This window comes from Acanthopagrus latus, chromosome 9, assembly GCF_904848185.1.
Source record: "Acanthopagrus latus isolate v.2019 chromosome 9, fAcaLat1.1, whole genome shotgun sequence".
NCBI lineage: Eukaryota > Metazoa > Chordata > Actinopteri > Spariformes > Sparidae > Acanthopagrus > Acanthopagrus latus.
The window spans coordinates 16,987,945-17,010,935 of NC_051047.1; the positions used below are offsets into that span (position 1 = coordinate 16,987,945).

A 22,991-nucleotide genomic window follows, 5' to 3' on the forward strand; every position below is an offset into this window, starting at 1 on the left:
TGTGTCTGAGTGCGTGTGCATCTGCGGTATTAATGGGGTGATGTTGAGAGAGGGTGTGGCAGCTTTTCACCAACACCTGATGGCAGGCCACCCAGACAAATATTCACACACACACACACACACACACACACACACACACACACACACACACACACACACACACACACACACACACACACACACACACACACACACACACACCTAAATTTCACTCATCAAGATTAATTAAAGTATTACTGCAACAATATAAAAAAGATTATGACAAGTCTGACCAATCTGACAGACTCAGACAAATTGTGTAATTTCTATAATTATCCAATGGTTTGGCCACAGTAATTGGGGAAGCACTGAGTAAAAACTTAGTATCAGTATCAGTCTGATACAAACCAGAAAGACTGCAAGTGACAATCTAGAGACAAATGCACCTGCAAATACATGTAAAACGTTTGTGCATGTGAAAAAATATACCCCAAAGCAAAACAGCAGAATTAACTTGAGTGTTTCAAGGGAAGAAATGTGTGTAGTAAGTAAAAAAAAAAAAAAAGGGGTTCCAGGCAGCAACAAACATTGTTGGAAACAAAGACAGCTCGTAAGAAAACTCCCTCCAGACAGCAACAAAACTAAGACCACAAGAAGGGAAATGACGGAATTTACTGTGCTGGACGACCAGCTTCACTCTGTGAAATGTGGGGCTTCAACACTTCGACATCTCCACCCTCACTTCACGCTGCCAAACTGACATTTCAGCTCCAGAGCAGCTGTCCCACATCTGTACTGTCAGAGGGTGAATTCCTTTAGAAACATTTGTAACGAAGCTGAAACTCAAACACAAACACTGGGTCATTAAAAAAACATTTCAACAATATGATCTAAAATCTAAAATCTTAAGTACAACTCCTTACCAGTTAACACCAAGTACTATTTGTTCGTAAAATATGTTCTACTTCATTTATTCTAAATAATGAAATGAACGCCAGTTAAAGTCTATGGAGTTCCAGTCCTGACTCAGGGTTGATCGGTTGAAGATTAAGATGTCACTGACTGTTTTGAAACATTTTAACTTAATCCTCTGAGTTTTTTTTTTTAAGGACAGTCAATACATTTGGTTTATGTTTTAGCTCTGACACTGGATAGACAGGCAACAGTTTAGGGGTTCACACACACAGAAGAGTCAAACAGAGTCAAACAGAGAAGACCACTGTACACTTATTTATACAACATAATGCAAAAGGTGCAGGTTAATTGACTATTTACATTTTAAAAGCAATAATGAGTATCTGATTCGTAGATTTTATAAAAGTCATATTAGTTATTGTTGCAAACTTTGCTGCCAGTGAAATTATGCACAATTCTCTCCATTCTTTCCTTTTCAGCAAACCCTTTTCTCCTAGGATGTGATGTATGTGCTCACTGGCAAGTTCAGCCACTACCAATTAGACAAAAAGCAACACTAATGCTACAGCCATAGGAAAGCAGCTGAGAAGACAGTGAGTCTTTTTAGTCTTCAGTTTCTCTTTGATGAAGGAGAAACTTAATCATAAAACTCAACAGAATAATGACTATTGTGTTACTAAGAAGCTGAATGAGTAAACCAAGCACGGCCGTGCACACAGCCTGGGCAACAATTCAGACTGTTAAATGTCTGGACCCTGGTCATGGTGGTTATTCTCTGCAGTGAGGGTGCAATGAAAACACCTGTGATCACATCTCACTATGCCATGAAGTGACTGCAGTATCGCCCTAGTGAAGTCAAAAGGGTAAATCATTAGCTCAACTTTAATATGGCTACTTCTATCAATCCGAGGTTAATGTTTCACTCACATCAGGCCACCAGACCCAGGAATACAGACAGGACTTATTTAGTGTCCATGTATCCTCTCATTAGGCAGCTTGAGTCATAAAACGAGTAAAAATAGGCAGCTGGCTCAAAGCCCACCGAACCAACCCACAACCTTCCAGGAGGTCTGCGGAGGCTCGGCCCTCGCAGCACAGCTGGCTACAAAAGCAAACACAAACACACACATACACACACTGCCCACGTAAAGGGCCTGCTTTAGGGGTGGCTGCTGTGAGAAGATGTGAAGTACATGTGCTCGGTCGCTTTTCTTAACTGATGATGACACACAATGTGCTTTTCTTTATTTAGTTAATACGGTATGTCCATGGCCATTTGTCAATGGCCCGTGCATCATGGTTTACTGTGGTACAACAGAGAAAGTTGACTGTTCTGCAGTCTGTCTAGCTGTACAGGAGTTAACTTACACATCATGGTTTTCATATCATAACTTAAGTCTTGAACATATAAGCAATTTTGACAACACAGAAAAAGAAGGAGCGAACTTGCTGACGCCCTAAATGCAGTTTCCAAAGCTGAAGGCGAATTGTCCTGTTTGAACGCCTTCTTGTTCCAACACAGAATCCAAAAACCAAGCCACCATGACAAGAAAAACTAACTTTCCTAAAAGCAGTCAAGAGATTGAAAACAAGCTCATGCTCCACTGCGTTCATATCCTCTGATGTTTGCATTGTACTGACAACAGTGTGGAGTGCAAACCCTGCCTCCTCTTGGATATCTTTCCGGGATTGATTTGTCCTTGGGGACAGATGAGTTTGAGACACGCCCACGCTCTCCTCTTTCCTCCATCTCTACCTTTTTTCCTCCTAATGCAGCAACAAATGAGAGATCTCCTAATCACTCAGACTGAGCCAACAGAACCAGACCATCAAAACTATTTTCTCTGCATCAATTTATGCTGTAAACACCAAGCTTGCATCATTCAAAATGATGTTCCAACCACTTATTAATTACTGTATTTTAAAATCAATCACTGTCTTTTCAAATGGGAATTACAGACATCACACAACATGCCACAACAAGAAAATCTCTGACTGCATGGCTTATTGACGACTAGTCATAACAAATATCCGCAAATTGCCCAATACTCTGGAAATGATGCTGCTGTACTGTTCTCTCTTAATACTTGCTTCATCAGTCACAGGAGTGTTTTTGAGGCATTTACACAATCATAATGAGGTTAGCGCCACAGGCTGCTCTCAGAGTTGTAAAACACCTCCCCAGGTGTACTAATATGTGACAAACTGCATCACATTCCAGCTTCTCCCTCCTCTCATTCACCCTGCAGGGTAGTGGAGGAGCCCTGCAGCTCACATATGTAAGAATCAAACCTGTCACATTCACAAGGGGGCAGGGAACAATAACTGCCTACATGAGGGAGAAAGGAGTAGGATAGCCCCGAGGCATGCGCCATCCAAAAACAAGCCATCCTCCCCTCATTAGCGCAGCGTGGATCCATAATCCATGGCGTTCTTTGAGGGCACAGGTGTCCTCTGTCTGTCCTCAGATTAGCTTTGTAATCCCCACGACCCCCTGCTCCGGCTCAGCGGCCTCCTCCATCGAGACAGTAGTGTTTGTGTTTGTGGAGCTGTTCGCTGGAATGGCGAGTTCAAATGTTTGAGCCTGCTGGCCTCTCATTTTCCCCCCTTTTTACGGGCACATTCCTTAGAAATTCCTTTCATTTACTTCAGTGTGGCGACCTCACGTCTTCTGACAGGAGTTCATCAGTCTGCAGCAGCTATTCTTAGCTTGGTGAAACAAGCCTCATTGGCATAATTTTCCCCACACTGTCTCTACTGTCATCAGACCACTTTGAAAGAAAACACAGAGTAGAGCAGCTGCAACTGCAGCTTCCTCTGAGAAAACTTACCAAATCTTAGTGTAAGGCAAAACTAACTTCGGGGCAAACAAAAAGGGTTGGTGTGGTTTTTACATTGTGGGTGAAGTCTTAACACAGAGGGGGCTTCAAGCTGGACGTTAACCTAAATGCCGGAGACACTATGAAGATGATCTGGAGCAGCAGGAAGTTGTCCAAATAAAACAAGCGATACACAGAGGATCCCTTGCCAGGCCAGATGTTGCGAGGTTGCGAAAGTGTTTGAAATGAGGTGGAGTCCATGTTCTTGTCGAAGCGGACAAAGAATCAGAAACGCTGTTTATCTCAAAGACAAACAACGGCTTTCGAGACAGGAGTGGGTTATAGAATGAGATCACTGGTTTACTTGAAGCTTGTTATATAAGGTTTGAGGAAAGTTTAGTTACTTCCTCGGTAGTAAACTTTATCCGAGTAGGTGGTGGTGGGATGAACAGGAAATGTATGAGCTCACAAAATGAGGCTGGCTAATTTAATGATGCTGCTAAGCATATAATCCTTCAGAGCTTTTAATCTGTTTTCTGTGAACAACATTCCAACATATCCATCCACACACTCATCTGCAAAATTGTGATGTAACACTATTTATGTGAGTTTTTCACACGTTGTTCACTCTTTAGAAGTGTAATAAATTGATTATTTTTTGCATGCAAAGAGTCTCTGTGTTGTTTTTCAGTGTGTTTGCATCCCCTTGTGTGTTAGGGGAACGTTTCGATGCAGCACGACATTATATAACAAATATAATTAGATGTATTCAGGTCTGATCACACTGGAATTGTTCCTGTGGTGTAATACGTCAACAGCTTCCTCCTGCACTGTCGCTTTAATACAACATAAAACAAACTGAAATGAAAACTTTTCCCTGAAGTCTCTGTCTCAGGACAACACAACAGTAGTGTTGTAAACAACAATGGAAACTATAACAGACTCAATAGGGGTGGAAAATACATGCAACATGAACTTAATAGATTCAGACTTATTTAAGTGTTTCTCAAACACAATCTGGCTTGTTCTCAAACAAACATACACCATAATAACAGGCCCAAACATCTGCACTCATACTGAAAGCTGTGCTTTCGGTTTGTTTTTGCTGATATGGAACCTTTTTTACAGGCTTTGGTGATGTTTGGACATATCAAGTTATTACTCTCTCACACAGGCCGAGTCTCGTCTTTGCCTTCTCTCAAGATTCTGGAATAGTTTTGGTTGCTCTGCTAACAACTCTGAAGGAGGTAAATGGATGATTACTAAATACTAACTTAAACCCAGTAAGTGATTACATCTGATTATTCCCCTAAAATCCCAAACCATCATTAATTCAGTGTTGAAGTGTACAGCACAAACTTTTGAGAAGACACACGCTCCGTTGAAGGCCACTAGTCCAAAGTGTGAGCATGTTGTTTGACATGGTTAGAATAAATTGGTGAAATTGAGATTTGTTAACTCTGTCCCGAAGGAGGAAGTGTGAGCCGCCTTTATCCCTTTGGATAGTTCAGCACTCAGCAATCATCAGAACTCACTTTTTCTATTGAGATAATGGATGAACTCTTAGCTGCACTTTCCCAACACAGAAATGTGATCCTGTCTCATTCAATAAACAAAAGGCTGAACGTAAGCTTCAAAATAAATGATTAAACTCTACAAATTACATAACCACTGAACACATCAACCTTTTCTCAACAACAGCAAAAAAGAACAAAGCAATGACAAGCAATCCAGGTGGACAAGCGGAAGTGTATTAAACAGAGTGAACAAAGTGTTTGCACAACATACTGCGTAGTGTGTTGTTATCAACTGGCATCAGCAGCAATGGCTAACCTGACTTTAACTGGTTTTCTGACTTGTTCTGGAATGCGGGCAACTGTCAACTGAATGAAGTCATTCCCAGCTCCGACTCTAAGATGTTTTCACCGGCTAATATGATTCACAAAAAGTACAACCAACATTGGAGAAAATAAACATGAAGAGCATTTATTTGCACAACTTTAGCGGAGCCAGCAGAGAGGCAACTTGATAGGTCTTTGCTTTCTGGATCACCACAGGAGCTGCGACAGCATTGGAGGGCAGAAAGGTGTGTTATGATTACCCCAATTCAAATTGGTGTCGGATACGTCTACATATCTGTTTTGTATTATGACTATGCTTTATTACAGGCTTTTCATTGATAACTAGACCGGCACTCAGTAAAGCCGTCAATCTGGAATTTTATTTGGATCCTCATCAAGTTACACAAACTCATTAGATACCAGCCACCTCAATATGCTTGATTTTTTTCCTCCGATAGGGTCCATGCATTATTCAGAGGAATAAACAAAAAATGTAGGGGGACAAAAGAAAAGACTAAAAAAAACACACAGTGTTTAAAAAAGGAAGGAAGGAACACATTCCTAGATGCCTCCCTTTATCTGGATATGCACCAAAAGTTAATGGGACCTGTTGTGAGCTGAGACCAATCCCCAGTCCAAATTTCAGGGAAATCTGTCCAGTAGTTTTTGTGTTATCCCTGCTGAAAAGCCAATGCAGACATAGTAAAAATATGACAGAGGTAATTACTTGCTTATCTTTAGCTGTGACCCGGTGATCCCGGGACAGTCCTTTCTGTAATCTGCTGTATTTCGCATTCCAAATGTTTTTTCTAGAAAATGGCATTTGAACAAACTTACTAAAAAAGAAAAGAAGCCATCAAAAAAACAAAAGGCTGCTATAAATGAAACCCTCTAAAAACTAATCTCATTCCAGGGGAACATTTTCTCACATCCCTGCTTTAGTTTTGGTTTTACTGGAAATAAGTGATTACTTAATCTAAACCCAAACACATGAGCACTCCACACTGCTTTTGTTTCACGTGGGGGGTCCGAGGTGATGGTCCCGTCCAGTAAAGCCTGAAACAACAGACTGTTGCATTGTGTGGAGCTGTGATGGGGCCTATATCAAACTCCAGCAAAGAGCATTTAAAGTACATTCAAATTCAACAGGACCTCCCATTCGGCTCTGCACATGTTCATTCTGGCAAGTCGTTACCCGACAGAACCTGCCTTTTTGACTCCAGCGGCTGCAAAAGCAGCATATGTCACAATAAAGAGACATTCAGGAAGAACATCCTGAAAAGAAGTGAAGAATAAGGTGCTGTTCATTACTATTCTGTCTGCTTACTTTTCTACTATTTGGAGGGGAAGGACACAGAGTCGATGTTGTACAAGCTTGTAAAAAGTCCAAACATGCACTAAAAAAACATCAGCTGATAGACCATGAGTCCTCGTCTGTATACGAGCCTCAAAGATCCACATTATTCAGCTCCAAAACAAGGGCAACAGATGAAACCATTATGATGAATCTGCAGTTTGGCCTAAAATCAAACAGTAAACACACCCAACAAAGCTCAAGGCCAGTAAAAGAGAGGGTACAAGTGCCACAAGATAAAGCCGACCCTGACGCCACAACACACCGCTCTTTTGTCACAATGACACGGACATCTGAAGGCTGCTCTGGACATGTGTTCTGATTAAGCTCAACACCATGAACATCAACTAATTCTTGACACTTCACAACAAAACACCCACTCTTGTCTGGTGCCGCCCTTTGGCCAAGCAGTCTCAGTTTTTAAAAGCGCAGCTGCCATCTTGGAGCCCGGACAGATCCTGGACCATAATGCACTTCTCCACACAGCACTGACTCTCCAGTTCTTCTGTGCAGTGACCCCTTGGACAACACTGGCAACCGGCTGTGACCAACATGAAAAGGACTCCGGCTGGCCTTTTCCAGGTGACATCTTCCTGCTTCTTACGCAGGGAGACCTACAGCAAAGACCCCGGCAGCCAAGTGAGGCTTCGTCCAAACTAGACCTTTTTCTCAAGAAAGCAGCCGGGGAAAGTTTCTCTTTCTTTCACAACGACAAACAAAAGCTCAACTGCTCCGGTTATTCTGTAGTACAACAGCGTATTAGGGCCACTGCAGGAGAAAGAAACTACAGAGCAGTGGGACGGGGGTAAACCACAATAATGTGGCCTCTCTGGCATGATGAGGTTGATCCAACCTTGCAAAACGAAGCAATGAGGTTCCTTGACAAAGAAGGAACACATCTTTTTCCTGTAAATTTGTGACAATATTTTTGTTTTTTTTTTCTTGTATATTTGTGACTTTAATCTCCAGTTTATGATCTCAGGGAAAATTCAGTTTGTCTTGTATATTTGGGGTTGTGTTTCCGAAATTCAACACTTTAATCTCCAGGATTTTCTAAATTAAAAATTACATTCTCTTTCTGGTTTATTTAACACATTAATCTTAGCAAATAGTGTTAAATAAATTTGTGACTTTATAATGAACTCAGATGTTTTTTTCAGGGAAATGTATCTCTTTAATCTCAAAGGATGGCAAACTCAAAAATGTTTATTTCAGACACTTTATGTTTTTTTTCTGGAAAATGTATTGCTTTGTCATCTCAGATAAATGTACCAGTTAAATCAGAAAATCAGAAAACATCTGAGTTTTTTCTCTTGAATGTATGCCTTTAAATCTCATGTGTCAAAACAAAATACAAATTCTTGAGTTTCTTCTCTTCTTCGGCTCTGTCATTTTTGCATTTATGGTGCTAATACACTGACATCCTGTAGTCACCAAACCAGACTCTTCTTATTAGTTCAGCACCCAAACAAAGGTCAGGGACTGTCATAATCAGGTATAATCATACTGAAAACACCCTGAAAGCTTTTCACAAAGTTTTAAAGTCAGACTTTGCTTGGTCAATACTCTTGGTACTCCCTGCCACCCACGCAGCAGTGCAGTAAACCGAACCACCCCCAAATGTGCGGATGTCAAAACTGAACCAAGAGAAACAATACAGATTGAAGCCCCAGTGGTTTCATCTCAGCGGTGCCTGCATGCAGCCAAGAGACCTGTTCCCACATAATCAGCTGACCCTCTGCCAGCCAGGCAAGATGCCCCCAGGCTTGGCTTCAGGGTTTTGAGCAGTGCAGTCTCATTCGACACCGCAGCACCTCACATCCCTTCTGGAAGGCTGTGAGGGCCACCGACTGCCGGATCTCATCGCTCCCCGAGCATTTCATGCTCAGCTCTGTTACGGCTAATTGGTGGGTGAGTGTCCTGGGGCTCCGACACAGCAGAAAACATACATGCCCATACACAAGCAATGCACACACTCATATTTGGGTATGTGCGGTGGCCTCTCGCAGCCTGCCGGGTCTGGGTCCAGTGCCAGGCTCCGTCTTGGGCTCTCCACAGAATAAAGAGCAGCTCTGTTCCCCGGGCCTGCTGCACGGGATTCAGCCACAGTTCACCCTCTGCTCCTTAGACAATAGCCATTGTTCTGCTTTTTAATGAAGAAGAGTCGACATGGAAAAACTGAAAGGGTTAGCTTAGTCACTTCCTGGGTCCCTTATGGCAATGTAGAAGATGGAGGGATCACTGTGTTCACACAAGCAACAGATGGCCTCAAGAGCTCAAAGACAAACAATCTATCAGAATGTAACCAGATTAAACATTTATAATTGTATATCTTTTCATTTTCCTTCCACATCCACTTCAAAAACACTATCAAGTGCCCTGGCAAGGTGTTAAACCACCACAAGCCTTCTGATACACACTAGCCCCTCTCAGATAGAAAAGATGGCACATCTGCTGCAAGGTAAAGGCTGCAATGTGCCGCCTTGTCTATCTAAAAGGGAGGTGTAATATTCCTTCTTTTCCAAAAAGCCTCCACTTAGCCGCCACTGGGGTAGGCGTAAACATGTGACGTAAAGTGAAGCACAAAGTTGGGCATGATTAGTGTAACAGGTTGAATTTGTCTTATCAAAATAAGAGCTTTACATTGCACCCCATTGGAGTTTAGAACTGGGTTCTTAGCAGGGGGCTTTCAATTTTAAAGTAGTGACCGTTAGTAACTTGCCGCCACAACAAGTGGACAACAAAGACAGCTACAGAGACAGAGAAGACGCTAGCATCTCCCGGATCTCAGTGGCTTTCCAGTTGCTCTTCTTGACTTCCGTGGATGAAGTGATGGACTAAGTGCTGTGATCAGCTTTTTCCTGGTTTTAAAAACTCCACGGCTGTGGGTCTCACAGCGGTGCACTTCATCGACACGTCCGCATATCTCACACGATTTCTGGCACGTCGACCTAGCAATGGAGGTGGAAATAAGTGTACCCTCCGAGGCGTCAAATTGGCAGACCAAAACTGACTCCCAACTTAATGCCTTCTGTCTAAATCCGCAGACCTAGCCGCTAAAAGGACAGCCAAATTGGCGGCTTGCTGCCCTGTACAAAAATGGCTACAGTAAAAGTCTGTCAAACTCTACTGTGGTGATAAACACATGTTATGTGTTGAGGATCCAAATCTCCCATACAGTGGGTGTTCAGGTAGGTTGCAATGTGGTGACAGAAAAGCCCATCCAATGTGATTGTCAGCATTTATGTTCTCAAAATTCAAAGACTTTTTTTTTTCATGTTTTTGTCTACATGCGTCGTGTTTTTCCTTATATTTGCCATCCATCTGGGGATTCATCTATGTTTCTAAATCAGTTACCACAAAAACACAATGTTTGCAACAATGACAAAGCAAATGTTTAAAGCAGCACTACTCATAGTATTTGTCTGCCTGGGGCCGAACATCTAGCACACATTTGACACGCTTAATCAAATGAAGTCGTTTTGGCTATTGTTATGTTAGCAGGCAGCTGAGTATTTGCACACAGCAGAGAGAAAGCAACATTTACATTCACTGGGGTCGAATTTCTTACCTCCTGACAAAGTCCTCAAGCTCTGTTTCGGTCTCAACCAACACCTCTAAAAAGCAAAAGTCCCATTTATTATTTTCTTATTAAACCTTCCAAACCTTTCACATGATCACTCGTATAGGAGGCACCCATTCGACCCACTGTTTCAATAAAAATATTGATTAGAGCAGCCTATTTTTATCATCATTTAGTTTGGATGAAATACAGCTGAATACTTCTTGGAAGGTTTCATACTGAAAGCACAGCCAGCTCGGACCTGTCAGTGTGACAAATTAGACTTCAGCTGAACATGAAGGCTACTCATGTGATTAATCTGGGGAGTAGATTTCAGATGCGGGGCCTCACAGCACAAATAACAGCAGCTCGGGGTGCCTCAGCAGCCTTTAAACAAAGCAGCTTAGATGTAATCTGGGCAGACTATGGAGAAGAGCAGCCACAACGACTAACTCTAAGCCTATAGTCCCCCATATGGCATTTAAATGAGTGATGACTGTAAACTTTTCTGCCTCCCTGACAGCAGTTGTGATATTCGGCTAACACTGTAGCCCTGAGATTGAAGTGGATGGTGTCCTGGATGTGGGTACAATCTAATTTGATGTCAACTCTGTGGTGAGCTGACGCAGAGGAGCAGACATGAGGCCTGAGTTGAATTCTTGTAACACCGAGTCATTTTCCTGTGGTTCAACTTGAAGCATATAGACTGGCTCATGCTCTACATGTGACTCACAGGGATTGATTGCAGTCATTTCACATGCTTTCAGACCGTATGCACTTACAGACCTGTAAATTGCCACTTTGAAGCTTTGCTTATACCCTCTCTAATGGTCGGCTAAATGACAATGTTGGATTGATTAGGCAATGAGTGCAGAGCAAACTGATCTGCCGGGATGTTGATATGATACCATAAAGTACATTCACTGGGAGCAGGGTAAACATCAAGAGGCCGGCACTGATACTGGCTGAACATCATGTGCAACCCATCTTCTTCTTGTCGACTTCAGTCCTATAGCAACCACAAGAGAGGTGAAGGCTTGCAAACATGCTTCCCAGAGTAACTACAGAGATATTTTCCCTGGGAAAACTTAAGCTCTCACAACACTGCGTTACAGTAATATTCACAAGACATACCAAGCAAAGAGCAGGACAAACACACAGCAAACCACTGGCTGGAAAACTCATAAACAGTGAATAAATTCTAGTTTAAACCAGCATGAAAATCGACCGCCCCTTCGGGACTTTAAACCATGAATATTTGGGTTTAAACTACACCTCACTTCATGGCCAAGGTCACATGTGAATTAGCCTTTCTTATCGTGGCGGAGGCCGTGCATTACAATTAGCCTAAGTCTATTTTGAAGATCAGCCTGTGGCTCCCGGGATTCACGAGACACAGACTTCAATGGGAGTGTTTCATTTGGTAGAAAACACAGACGCAGCCAGCAGTGAACCCGCAACCTTTTTACAGATCACTGTATCAAACTGAGTCAACTATCAGACTGGTAATACTGATATACACATGTAGGCAAAAGCTGGTAGGCTATTACCACAGACTTTAACACTGTGAGGTGTGTTAAAGTGGTTGCATTTTAACTTTAACAAGACCAACAAGAAAACATGAATGTAGCCGAAATAAGTTATTTCTTGCTGAGAACTTCTCTCTTCAGACAGTAAGCAGTGTGCAGTTAGTATAATGTGTATTTCTGTGCTTAGAGGAAATCACTAAGCTTAGACAGGACTCCGGGGTGTGATGGATAGACCTTCATCAAACACAAAAACGTGTTTGCAACTCTGTTCCTGTTCACCATTATTTTCATTACGTGATGAAAAACTAAATGACAAATCTTATTGGCTGCACCAAACTTATGTGCCAGTGCATCTAAATGAAAAAAAAGGTTCGATGTACCCATGCAACCAGTGAGTGTGGTGCCCTGTTAGACATCACAAATTGTGAAGCTGACTTTGGAAAACAGAACAATCTCAACTCAAGGTCCTCTTACTCATGTTGTTCTAAAACTTCATCTGCTGATAAAATACACATGTTCCTGGAGCTTTTTACCTTCAGTGGATACTTTTTTGTCAACCACATTCTTCATGTTTGGTGGGGAAAAAGGCTGGTGGAAAATGTTTTTTTTTTAATACTCTACAAAACTTAATGGGAGTGAATGGATTCTTTCATAGGGAAACAAACAGGCCTGATATCTCCAATTACTACAATGAGGACAGACAACCAGTAAGGGAATTACACATCAATACTTTTTGGCTACTGACAGAAATGTGCCTGTAGCACCAAGTAGCCTTGTTTATCTATTCTTTTTTAGGGTATTTTCTGATTTAAGTGAAGAAATCCAATAATGGAATGAGGCCAATATCAGATGCCGGTCTAAGAATTTGATAATTCTTACAGCCGATGGTCTTCACACAACTCTTCCTGTAGGACTTAGCCTCATTTTATATGTGTGGTTACTTATATATGTGGTCTAGTCAGATGATAGAAGTCATGCGTTGATGTATGAAAGGAGGCTTTTCACAATACGCAGCAGCACCGACCCAAACTCAAATACTATACTCATTGATAAGAAATTCATGGGTTTGGCGAGGTAAATTCTTCAATGTGTCAATGTCCTACACAGCACAAGCCTTTACTCCCAAAGACTTCCTCTTGAGATCCATGACTTGCCTAATGATAAAACGTGTTAGGAGTGGCAGGTAAACAATCCTGCTGCTGTTCTGTCACGCCCAGATTGAGTGAGCACATGTTGAAGGCAGTCTTTGCTGTTGCATCATTGAAAGGCTACAATGGGTGATTTCAGCTCTTAAGGCTCTCTCAGTCTGAATGATGAATATGAAAGATGCAGTTGGATGACATTGTGAAATAGCATGCAAGTTGTCTTCATTTTCAAGTTCAGGGTGGTAATTAAAATAGCCGTTATCAAAAGGAAAGTTTTCTATGTAGGGAGTTGTGATCATTGTACAGCCTCCTGACTGACCAGGAACCAAAAATCCCAAGGGACACCAGGCCATCGTACAGGTAATGTAAAAATGACAGCCCACACTTCTCCGAAGCTTAAGACTTTATGATGGGTGTACTGAAGTGACAGGAATCAACAGCAGACAAAATTCCAGCACTCTCACAGAACAGATTATATGCTTTATTGTTTGCAATAAACAAAGCGTTTCAGCACTAAGTCGAATCGAGTTGAGTTGAGTTGAGTGTGTTGAGTTGAATGAGTTCAATGTGTCCGTTGATATCACGGAACTGATTTACAGTTTTCCTTTTATATCATGTAGCATCAAATGGTAATGGATGATCACTACTGTTAGCTGTTGTCTTTCATTAGCTGAAAGGTAATCAAATATATTGTTTTACCATTAAAGTTTTCATTCACTTTATCTATACGACTTGCAGTACCACAAATGAACTTCCCACCTTACTGTGATAAAAGAAAATTGCCGCCATGTGAATATAGTCTTTTACTGATGAAAATCTGTCCGACATGGCTCTGGCAGAAAATGTTTACGGACGAGGTAATGTATGAAAAATATATCTGTGATACATTTAGTCGTGTTCATCAACTTCCTTTCTCCGTTTCCCCCCAAGTTATTGCAACAGGTGACCAGATGAAACGCAGGTTTAGCTTCAAATTCAAAAGCTTTTCCTTAATTTGAAAATTGTGGGAAACTTATGAGATAGCGTAAAGAAAAAACTCAATAGAATATATATAACAAAGGTGTTGTCCTTTTTACGACCTTTTTATGTGGAAATGTTTTAACAAAAATCTCCTCAACAAAAAAAGGAAGCCAGCCAAACCAGATCAATCAAAACATTTGTAGGTGTTGATGTGACAAATTAAGGCTCAGCATTGGCAAACAACATGAGAACTGACAAACCATCAGGTGAAACGGTGTTTGATCAGCAGCCAAGAACACTTCAAACTCGATCCACTGGCACTGATAACCGCTTATATGTTGAGCTATAAAGAAGAGGCTTGACGAGGCATCGTCCAAATGATCATCTCCCATTCAAGCTCAAGTGAGGTCATCATAGTCGCACCACTTGTGCCACTCACTGCGGCGCTCAGTGGAGCCAACTGCCATCAGGCACGGCTGAGACACATTAGGGTTTAAATGGTGGTAAATAACACTAAACTCTGTGATTACAGCTCTAAATTCTTCTAATGCTGGAGGGCTTCCATCCCGCCAAAGAGCTGAGGCATCACGCTGGCAGCAGGGAGGAAGAGGGGAGGGAGCGGGGTGTTCCTGAAATGCTACGAGGATTTCTGACAGCCAGCCCCACGAAATCCTCCGGTTGGGTTGACTTTTTTGGTTTTTATCTTTCTGGAAAGGTGGACATAAGGATAGTAGTGGATCCTAATCATTTTCTCACCCCTGACATATACTCCTCACAGAGTTTGTGAGGGGGGGGGGGGGGGGGGTGGGGGGGGGGGGGGAGTAGGTGACTGAACCAAAAGGAGGACTCAAATCCCTCTATGATGTGACGTCAAACACTTCCCATCCACCCCAAGTCTTCTGAATGGGATTCATCAGTGTCTGACAAGCAGCAGTCACACCCCAACTACACAACAGTGATCTAACTTCCAACTCTACTTGATCCACTTTCTGTAATGGGCTTACAGGCTAAAAGGATCTGTGCCACCACCAACATTAACAAAAACAAAGCTCTGCAACAGCAAAAAAAAAAAGGAGCACTGAGGCACAGAAAATTAGACCCTTTTCTGTCATCTTAAATACAAGTTTGCAACACAAGAACCTGCTCGTAGAAGTCAAATTCCTTTGAGCAGCTAATGTTTATGAGAGCAGTTGGCCAGGCGACAATCACGTTTGACCCACATTTTGCCAGCTCTCAGATTTCACCATCACTCCACTGTTCTTCCATTTAGGCCTTTCTATTCAGTGACTTGGGGAGAGCTGTGTGCTGGAAACTCTCCTGATCAGCAAAAAGTGAAGTGAGTAACGCTTTAGCACCAAATCTCTGTCTTTTACAACTAAATCCAGCCAAACAAAGCTGCTAACATCAACATAAACACCTTTCCTCTTACATCAGGTCTTCATTATGTGTCTGTCTTACATCGTATCCTCTTTAAAAGGGGACACTATGTAGATCTTGCTGGGAGAGAAAATCTTAAGTGGTTGATTTTTCATGACTAAACGGACCTTAAAGGTGCACTATGTAGTTTTGGAGTTTTTAACTTACAATTCTAATGAGGTAATAAACTCAGAAATCATTTTCCATAATTGAATAAACAAGCTGTTTTGAGAGGAAAATAAGGTCCCCTGAACACTGTTTGTAGCTATAATGGTGGCAGGGTCCGCCACATATAAACAAAGTGAAACAGCATGACATTGTGTTGTCCTTTGAGGTCAGTTTGTTTATTTAGTGTGTTTAGTGAATAAAGATCTTTCTCCACAAAACATACACTGTGCACCTTTAATATTGTAAATATCACATTTCCGAGTTTGAATTTACTTTTATCAAATTACATCAAGTGCTCCTTTAAGTGCTTTAGGGATCTTTCAGCAGCAACAGGAATGTTCAGCCGTCTGCTCCCAGGTAACATAATTGTTGACAGACGCTGTTGACACTTTATGATGTGACAGATGTTTCAAAGGACCCTGGCATGCTGGGCACTTACAGCTTCAGTAGTGAGCCAGCCAGCGTCTGGACTCATAAAGTTGAAGAAGAAGAAGAAGAAGAAAAAAGAAAGCCATAAAAGCAATAATTTGCTGTGTGTTATGACTGCAGGTGTTTCATGTGACCACACTTGGAAAATTTACAGAAGCAGGTACCGGAGGTGGCTGGGAAGCATTTATTATCTTGTAGTGTGGACTCAAAGGAGCCAAAATGTGGATGTTTGATGGGAGGTTTCAGATGTAAGTGGCTGGATAAACTGCAACTTAAAAAAAAGAAGAAAAGGGGGAGGGGGCGTTTGAAAAGGAATGCAACAGATGCAAACCTCTGTGCACTTTTTTGGTCGATATACCCCTTTTTCCCCCTGAACAACAAAGAGCAGGCGTGCTGGACAAACAGAGGTCCAACCTACACACACACACACACACACACACACACACACACACACACACACACAGCTGTCCATGTCCCGTCCCAGGACACTGAAGCATGGAGGGGAACAAAGAGACAAACATTTAAAATTAGTTTATTTTTTCTTACCAGCACGGTTGCAAATCTTTCCTCCAGTTCACCTGGGTCAGGCATGGGCAGTTTCAGAGGCATGTTGTGTCCTCTGAAATCAGTGTGCTGGTCCATGCTCCCCGCGTTCCCCATGTTTCCTCGTTGACCAACAACTTTTCACCCCCACCTTTCCTCTCTCCTCTCCTCCGTCACTCTCCTCTCTTTTCCCACTTAAAAAATAAATTCTCCGCACGGCGATAAAAAACAAAACAAAACAAAACAAAACAAATATCCCCCTTTGGTTTCTTTTATCTTTTCTCGCTCACTTGCGCCTGAACAGCTTCTCTCCTGCTCACTTCTTCTTCTTCTTTTTCTTCTTCTTCAACATAAAGCGCGTGTGAGGGAGGCAGCATAATGCGACGGGTCCCAACAGCAGCAGCAGGAGCAGGAGCAGGAGGAGGTGGAGGAGAAGCAGTAGAGGAGCCCCTGGGTGTTATGAGGCATTTTAACGGCGGACCTGGAAACTTGACTCGATATCCCCACTCTTCTTCTTCTTCTTCTTCTTCTTCCTCGCTGTTATCCGTATCTTGCACAATTTCGGCTCCACTCCCAGTCGGTAGTAATGACGACGGGCATGATTCACACGCTTGTTGCAGTCTCCCCCCTCCGTCCGCCTGTGAGTTGTAGTGTGCGGAGCTGCCTCCTCTAATCCCTCCGCTGCTGACCGGCTCGTTTGAGGAGGGGAGGGGGCTTCACACACACACACTCAGGACACACACACCGCGGCTGCACACACTCCCATACCCTCCCTACAATGAGCTCTTTCAGGAGTAAGCCTCCTACTTCTTCTTCTTCTACTTCTTCTTCTTCTTCTTCTTCTTCTACTTGGAGCGTAGCTCCCAAAAAAAAGCTGTAGCCAAAGGAGATGATGATATTTTCTGTGTTGCATTTGAGTCTGGACGAAACTTTGGCTAACTGCTGTGACGTCATTAGCCTATTTTGCTATGCTAATGTATTGGCAATTGGCAATCTATTGATTTATTGATTGTGTGGGGGCATTTTCTGGTGCTTTAGTGAAATAACAGCAGTGGGAGAAAACTTAAATAGAAATGCCAAATGTCTAAAAATACCTAATTACATGTCGAAGTCCTCAATTCTCTTTGTTGTTGTATCAGCAAAATGTACTTAAAGTGTCTAAACTAAACTTTAATTATATTAATTAGTATTGTTTATCTTTTTTTTTTTTTTTTTTTTTTTAAAACAGTATTAAAATGAAGAAATTTTAATCAGAAGATCTCCACTGGCAGATTTTCAAAACATTTTCAGACAACTTTTCAAAAACGGGGATGGCGGACAACCCGTCCTGCAATCCCATGTTTGTATTTGGCAAACCCTGCCACAAGGTGCTATATCAAATGATAATGCTCTGGGTTTCCCAAATCAACAAAAACTGACATTTTGGGATTGTATGATGTGTTGGCTGCCATCTCAAAGCATCGGTTTTTGTCGAGATGGGAAGAGACTCAAAATAATAACTTTTTTTTTTTTTTTAATTTACACATAGCACCTTTAACACCATGATTATTAAAAAGGGAATGTAATGGTGGGATTTTTATGAGGTAATGAGGGACCACTCCCCAACTACTAAGTATCACTTTACTGTAGGGGGCACAGAAAGGGTAACTAGTGATCAAGTAATTAGGAATGAATGAGTCTCCACTAGTTTGTGCTGGTTGGTGACTGACTCACCGTTGATCTGGAACAGCTCATGAAGAAATAAGTTGTTATTTCAAAACACACATACTAAAGAACTTATAATAAATTGATAGTTGTTTCACTGTTAACAAACAATTTAATGCTTTATATAAACTACTTATGAAGGAATTATGTATTGTAAAGTTGCAACTGATGTTTATTACACTTTGAAAATAGTTTTCTAAAAACATTAATGGGATGGCCATTGTAAAATCGCAATAATCTTTTGCTCTTTATGCAGAATTTAAATGTTTGTTAACAATCAAATGTCTATTAACTAAAGTTTAATTAACTGTAAATTTGCTATTTATTAATGTTGGTTATTAAAAATTGCTCTCCTAACTGCCAGTCTGTTCCCTTGTAACAGTACCTACCCTTTCACATAAGTGAAGTTTATATTCTAGTAGCTCATCATTATACTTGATACAGTCCTTAAATCTGAATCATTCAGGAACTACTCATTGAAGATTCATGAATTATCATTAGATTGTTCCTCACTAGTTCCTTTTAACTACTCACCTTTCTATGCATCATATTGTGAAGTGTTACAAAATAATGTTGCAGTGAATTGAATTGAATAATTGTAAATCTTAGATGTACTTGTTGCATTGATAACCTCAGTTTATTGAATTTACTTCTTCTTAGACGGCTCCATTAGATGCTTTCAGCGGCTCTTTAGCAAACTGAGAAATCAAATTTGTTTCATTTCTTCTTCTACGATTAGATTCTACACCTGGAGCCACTGTGTGATTTGTTTTAACTTTTTTCTGCAACCTACTCTTGTCTCTAACATCTCTATCCAGTCAAAAGCCTTGGGACGAAACCTTTATCAAATGGAGGTCTTTTGTCCTGACTATATCTGAGGATTTTTAATTTAAAAAAAAAATCCATGGGTGAGAAAAGTCACAGGTGTAAATCCTAATTCCATTTAGCTGCTTCAGTTTCAGAGTCCTGGCATCGTGCATGCTGGCTCTGCTTACTGGGACAGTTGACAGTAGAATGAAGCCATTGTTACTGTTATTACTAATAACTAAGACACATAAAAATGTCTGATGTAGAACACTCCCTGCACAATCAACAGTGCCTCTTCATGTGTTCACGTGTATCATGAAGTAAAAACACTAGAATTATCATTGAACTACAATTTTATGATAACACAGTCGCTGAGACAACATCTCAACATGCATTAGGGTGAAATCTGATCCGCTGACAGGGTGGAGACCACATTACGCACACGATGGGTGACATCAGCATGCAGAGCTCTGGAGACAATCCAGAGGTTCTCCTGATGCACAGTGGTCTCATTGAGGCTGCTGGGGCGGTTCAACAGGGGAGGGTGTCACACCGGAGGTGGCTGGCTGGATGCACTGAGGATGCAAAACACAGCTGACTGACCTCATATGATCATTACGTGTTCAGAGTTAAGTTGATCTACTCTGAGGACCCCTCCTCCTCCTCCTCTTCTTCCTCCTCCTGTGTTGTGCACTGTATGTACTGTAGACTACATGTTTATCCACTTATTTACTTAGAGGATGCTGCTTATTCAAGCTGGTTACACATCAAGAATGTAACTACAGCTTTGAGGAAATGAGCTTAAAGGCCTAAATTTAGAGCACAAATACTAATACATGTTGGACCAGTGTTGAAAATAAGCAGAGTCACATTTAAGCAACAATGAGGGTAATGGAGAGAATCTTAATCATGGATGCGGGATATGAAATCAAACTAGTATTTAATTGAATAAATAACCTGGTACAAATCTCAAATGATTAAATCATATCAATGAAATGGGTAATGTTTGTGTTTAGTGTGCATTTTGTCAGTCAAAATCCTATAGACATTTAGTGGATTTAACTATTTTTCATTCATTATGAAAATATAAATAAACATGATATAAGTATGATTCATTTCAAGTCAATTTAACTTTAAAGATCAATCAACTCATTAAACTCATTAAAGGGGCAATATGTAAGAAAAAAAATAATTAAAAACTAATCAAAATCATTGAAAGAATGTAAAGAAATAACAGTTTGACATGATGATGTTTATTTATTGTGTCACGCAAAAGTTAGCATGCTAATCTGCTTGCCCCAGTCAGGCCCGGTCTAAAGCTCTTGGCCATGATCAGCATATTATCAGATTTCCCAGCATGCATTGTTTGAGGGTTAGAAACTCTCCTGAGATCGTTCTCTGTCATAGTTTGAAGAAAACTCTCTCACAGCTACATGTTGACATAGGTCATGGTTATTCTCTTTTACAGTAATGAAAACATTGGTAACCATGGTAAGGGTCAGTATTGAATTGATGACCATGGTTTGCTTATTTGGAAATCAAATCCGTAAAGGAAGGGATGCAGAGTTTCATTCATCAAGAGACTCTAAGTTCATATGCAAATATGTCTTTACTATACATATTAATACAAGTCTATGTTAGTTATTCATATGAACATAAACTCACAGAATACACATTTGTTTTTAATGTGAAAATAACCATTCCTTTCTTGTTTTACATACACATGAGTGGCTCAGTAATCCACCTATTATCTTGTCACAATAATAAACAAATGGAGCTTACTGTACGCTGACAGCAGAGCCGTGCAGTGCATGGCGTCAGACAGACAATGAATGAGCTGTAAAACAATAACGATAACACAAAGTGTCCCTGCATTAACTGCAGTGAAGAAACAATCGAGGGTATGTGTTGCCTTAACAGGCGTCCCTGACACAGCTGATGGTGACCCACACAGAAACAAAAAACACAATGTGAAGATGGGACTCTTGTCTGTGTGTATAATAATGATTCATTACTGTCTTTGGCCCTGTCCCTCTTTCCAGGAGGCCTCTCAGGTTCAGTGAATCCTTGCAGGTGATTTTGGAAAATGGCACCATGAAGGCAGAACGAAGCAGACTGTCATGAAATGCTTTAAACACGCATTAACACCCCACCAAACACAACATATATCTGTCCAAGCGGCTGTGCATCAGAAGCCAGAGGGTGTATGAGTGGTGGAGGGGGTACCTTGCAGCTGCATCTCTGAGAGGATTGGGGGAATATGCACGGCTTCAGATATCTCCACCAGGAAATATAAAATGCAAAGGAGATGCCAAAAATAAAGGCAGCACAATCAGACCAGTGTGTGAGGAGCCTCGCAGGGAGTTCATTTGGCCACACAGTTAAGAAACATCTGTGAAATGAAGTCCTCTTAAATAAGAGAAGACTCATGGAGTTATGGCCCTCACAAGGCTGAAGTGGAGCAACAAATGTATCTTTGTATTTTAATTTAAGGACTGGAGACGAGTAAATCACGTGCGGGGATCCTCTTAATCATCAGGACAATGACGCCCTCTAATGTATGTTAAGTGTATTGCTCGCTGCATCAGGTTGCTGAAATATAAACACATGAACTTTTTCTAGTATATTCAGGTTAAAGGAACAATCAAACCAAAAATGAATACCCAGTCATTATCTACTCAATGGATGCTAATAGAAAGTTGTGTTTCTGGAGCTTCACAACAAAACAGCGTTGCAGCATTCTACTAATCAACAGAAGTATATTGGGACTTTTAAAACATAAAAGGATAAACTAAATTGTACTTAACAACAGTACCATTTAATCAAGTCTAATCCAGTATACAATGGTTAACCATCATATAAACTCATCAGATCTAGGTTCTGCATTAAAGTGTATTCACTCACAGATACCAGCCACCTAAATAGACCTGATTTTTTTCCCCATCATAATCCATGAATTATTCCCTGAGAATTAAACACATAGGAAAAAAACGTCCTATCCCCCAATGGAGAAAAAATAATCTTTATTCGTCCCTGTATTGGGACTTCCACCAAAGATTAAAGGGCGTCTATTCTGGGCCAAGATCCATCCTCCATCCAAGTATCATGGATATCCATTGAGTAGTTTTTGTATCATCCTGTTGACAAAGCAACAAACCAACCAACATGGGTGAAGACATGACCTCCTCTCCAGAGGTAAAAAAAAATAGGTATAATATGACCCCATACACCTTAGCTTGCATAATTGTAGTCTTCAGATCCAAAAGTAATTTAAAAAATGTTAGTTACACATTTAAGTCAAAATCTTCACTGTAAAGCTAAACAACATTACTACTAAGCTAAGTGTTAGCTTGCACCCTGTTCGAAGTGGCTGCTTAAGCTGAACTTCACTTTGTAAGTTAAGCAACGTCTTTTTTCAAATCAGTTTGAGATGTCAAGGCTTCTGCAGTCTTAGATTATGTTTTGCTGTGTGCCTCATCCGCTTTTCTCAACAAATATGCAACAACACTGTTTCACTGTGAAGCTCCAGAAAGGTTTTGTGGATGACAAAACTTCACACAACTTCCCATTCACATGAGGGTGAGTAGGTAATTAAATAAAGTCATTTTTGGGTGAACTTTTCCTTTAATACCGCAAGCCTTTTCAAGGGAGACTATAATAATATCATCTAATTCTGGAGTTGGACAGATTGACCTCTGTTCCAAGGCCTCACATCTGGAGACAATGACTTAAGTTTCCACAGTAACATAAACTCAGTGGGCAGACTGTTTATTTGCACCTCTAGTTACATGAGACAGTGACCACAGATTGAGCCACCACG

At 41.1% G+C, this 22,991-nt stretch overlaps 1 protein-coding gene across 8 annotated transcripts in view; it reads right to left on the reverse strand.

Moving 5' to 3' along the window:
- Positions 1–17,486, reverse strand: part of fmnl2a (formin-like 2a) — a 62,762-nt gene extending 45,276 nt beyond the window's left edge. For 7 of the 8 annotated variants that reach the window (XM_037109521.1, XM_037109522.1, XM_037109523.1 and 4 more), the window contains exon 1: positions 16,664–16,777. In XM_037109521.1, the coding sequence (XP_036965416.1) occupies positions 16,664–16,777 (114 nt within the window). Of the gene's footprint in view, positions 1–16,663 lie in introns of all 8 variants that reach the window. The other variant, XM_037109520.1, reaches the window with a different exon arrangement.
- Positions 17,487–22,991: the final 5,505 nt, after the last annotated feature.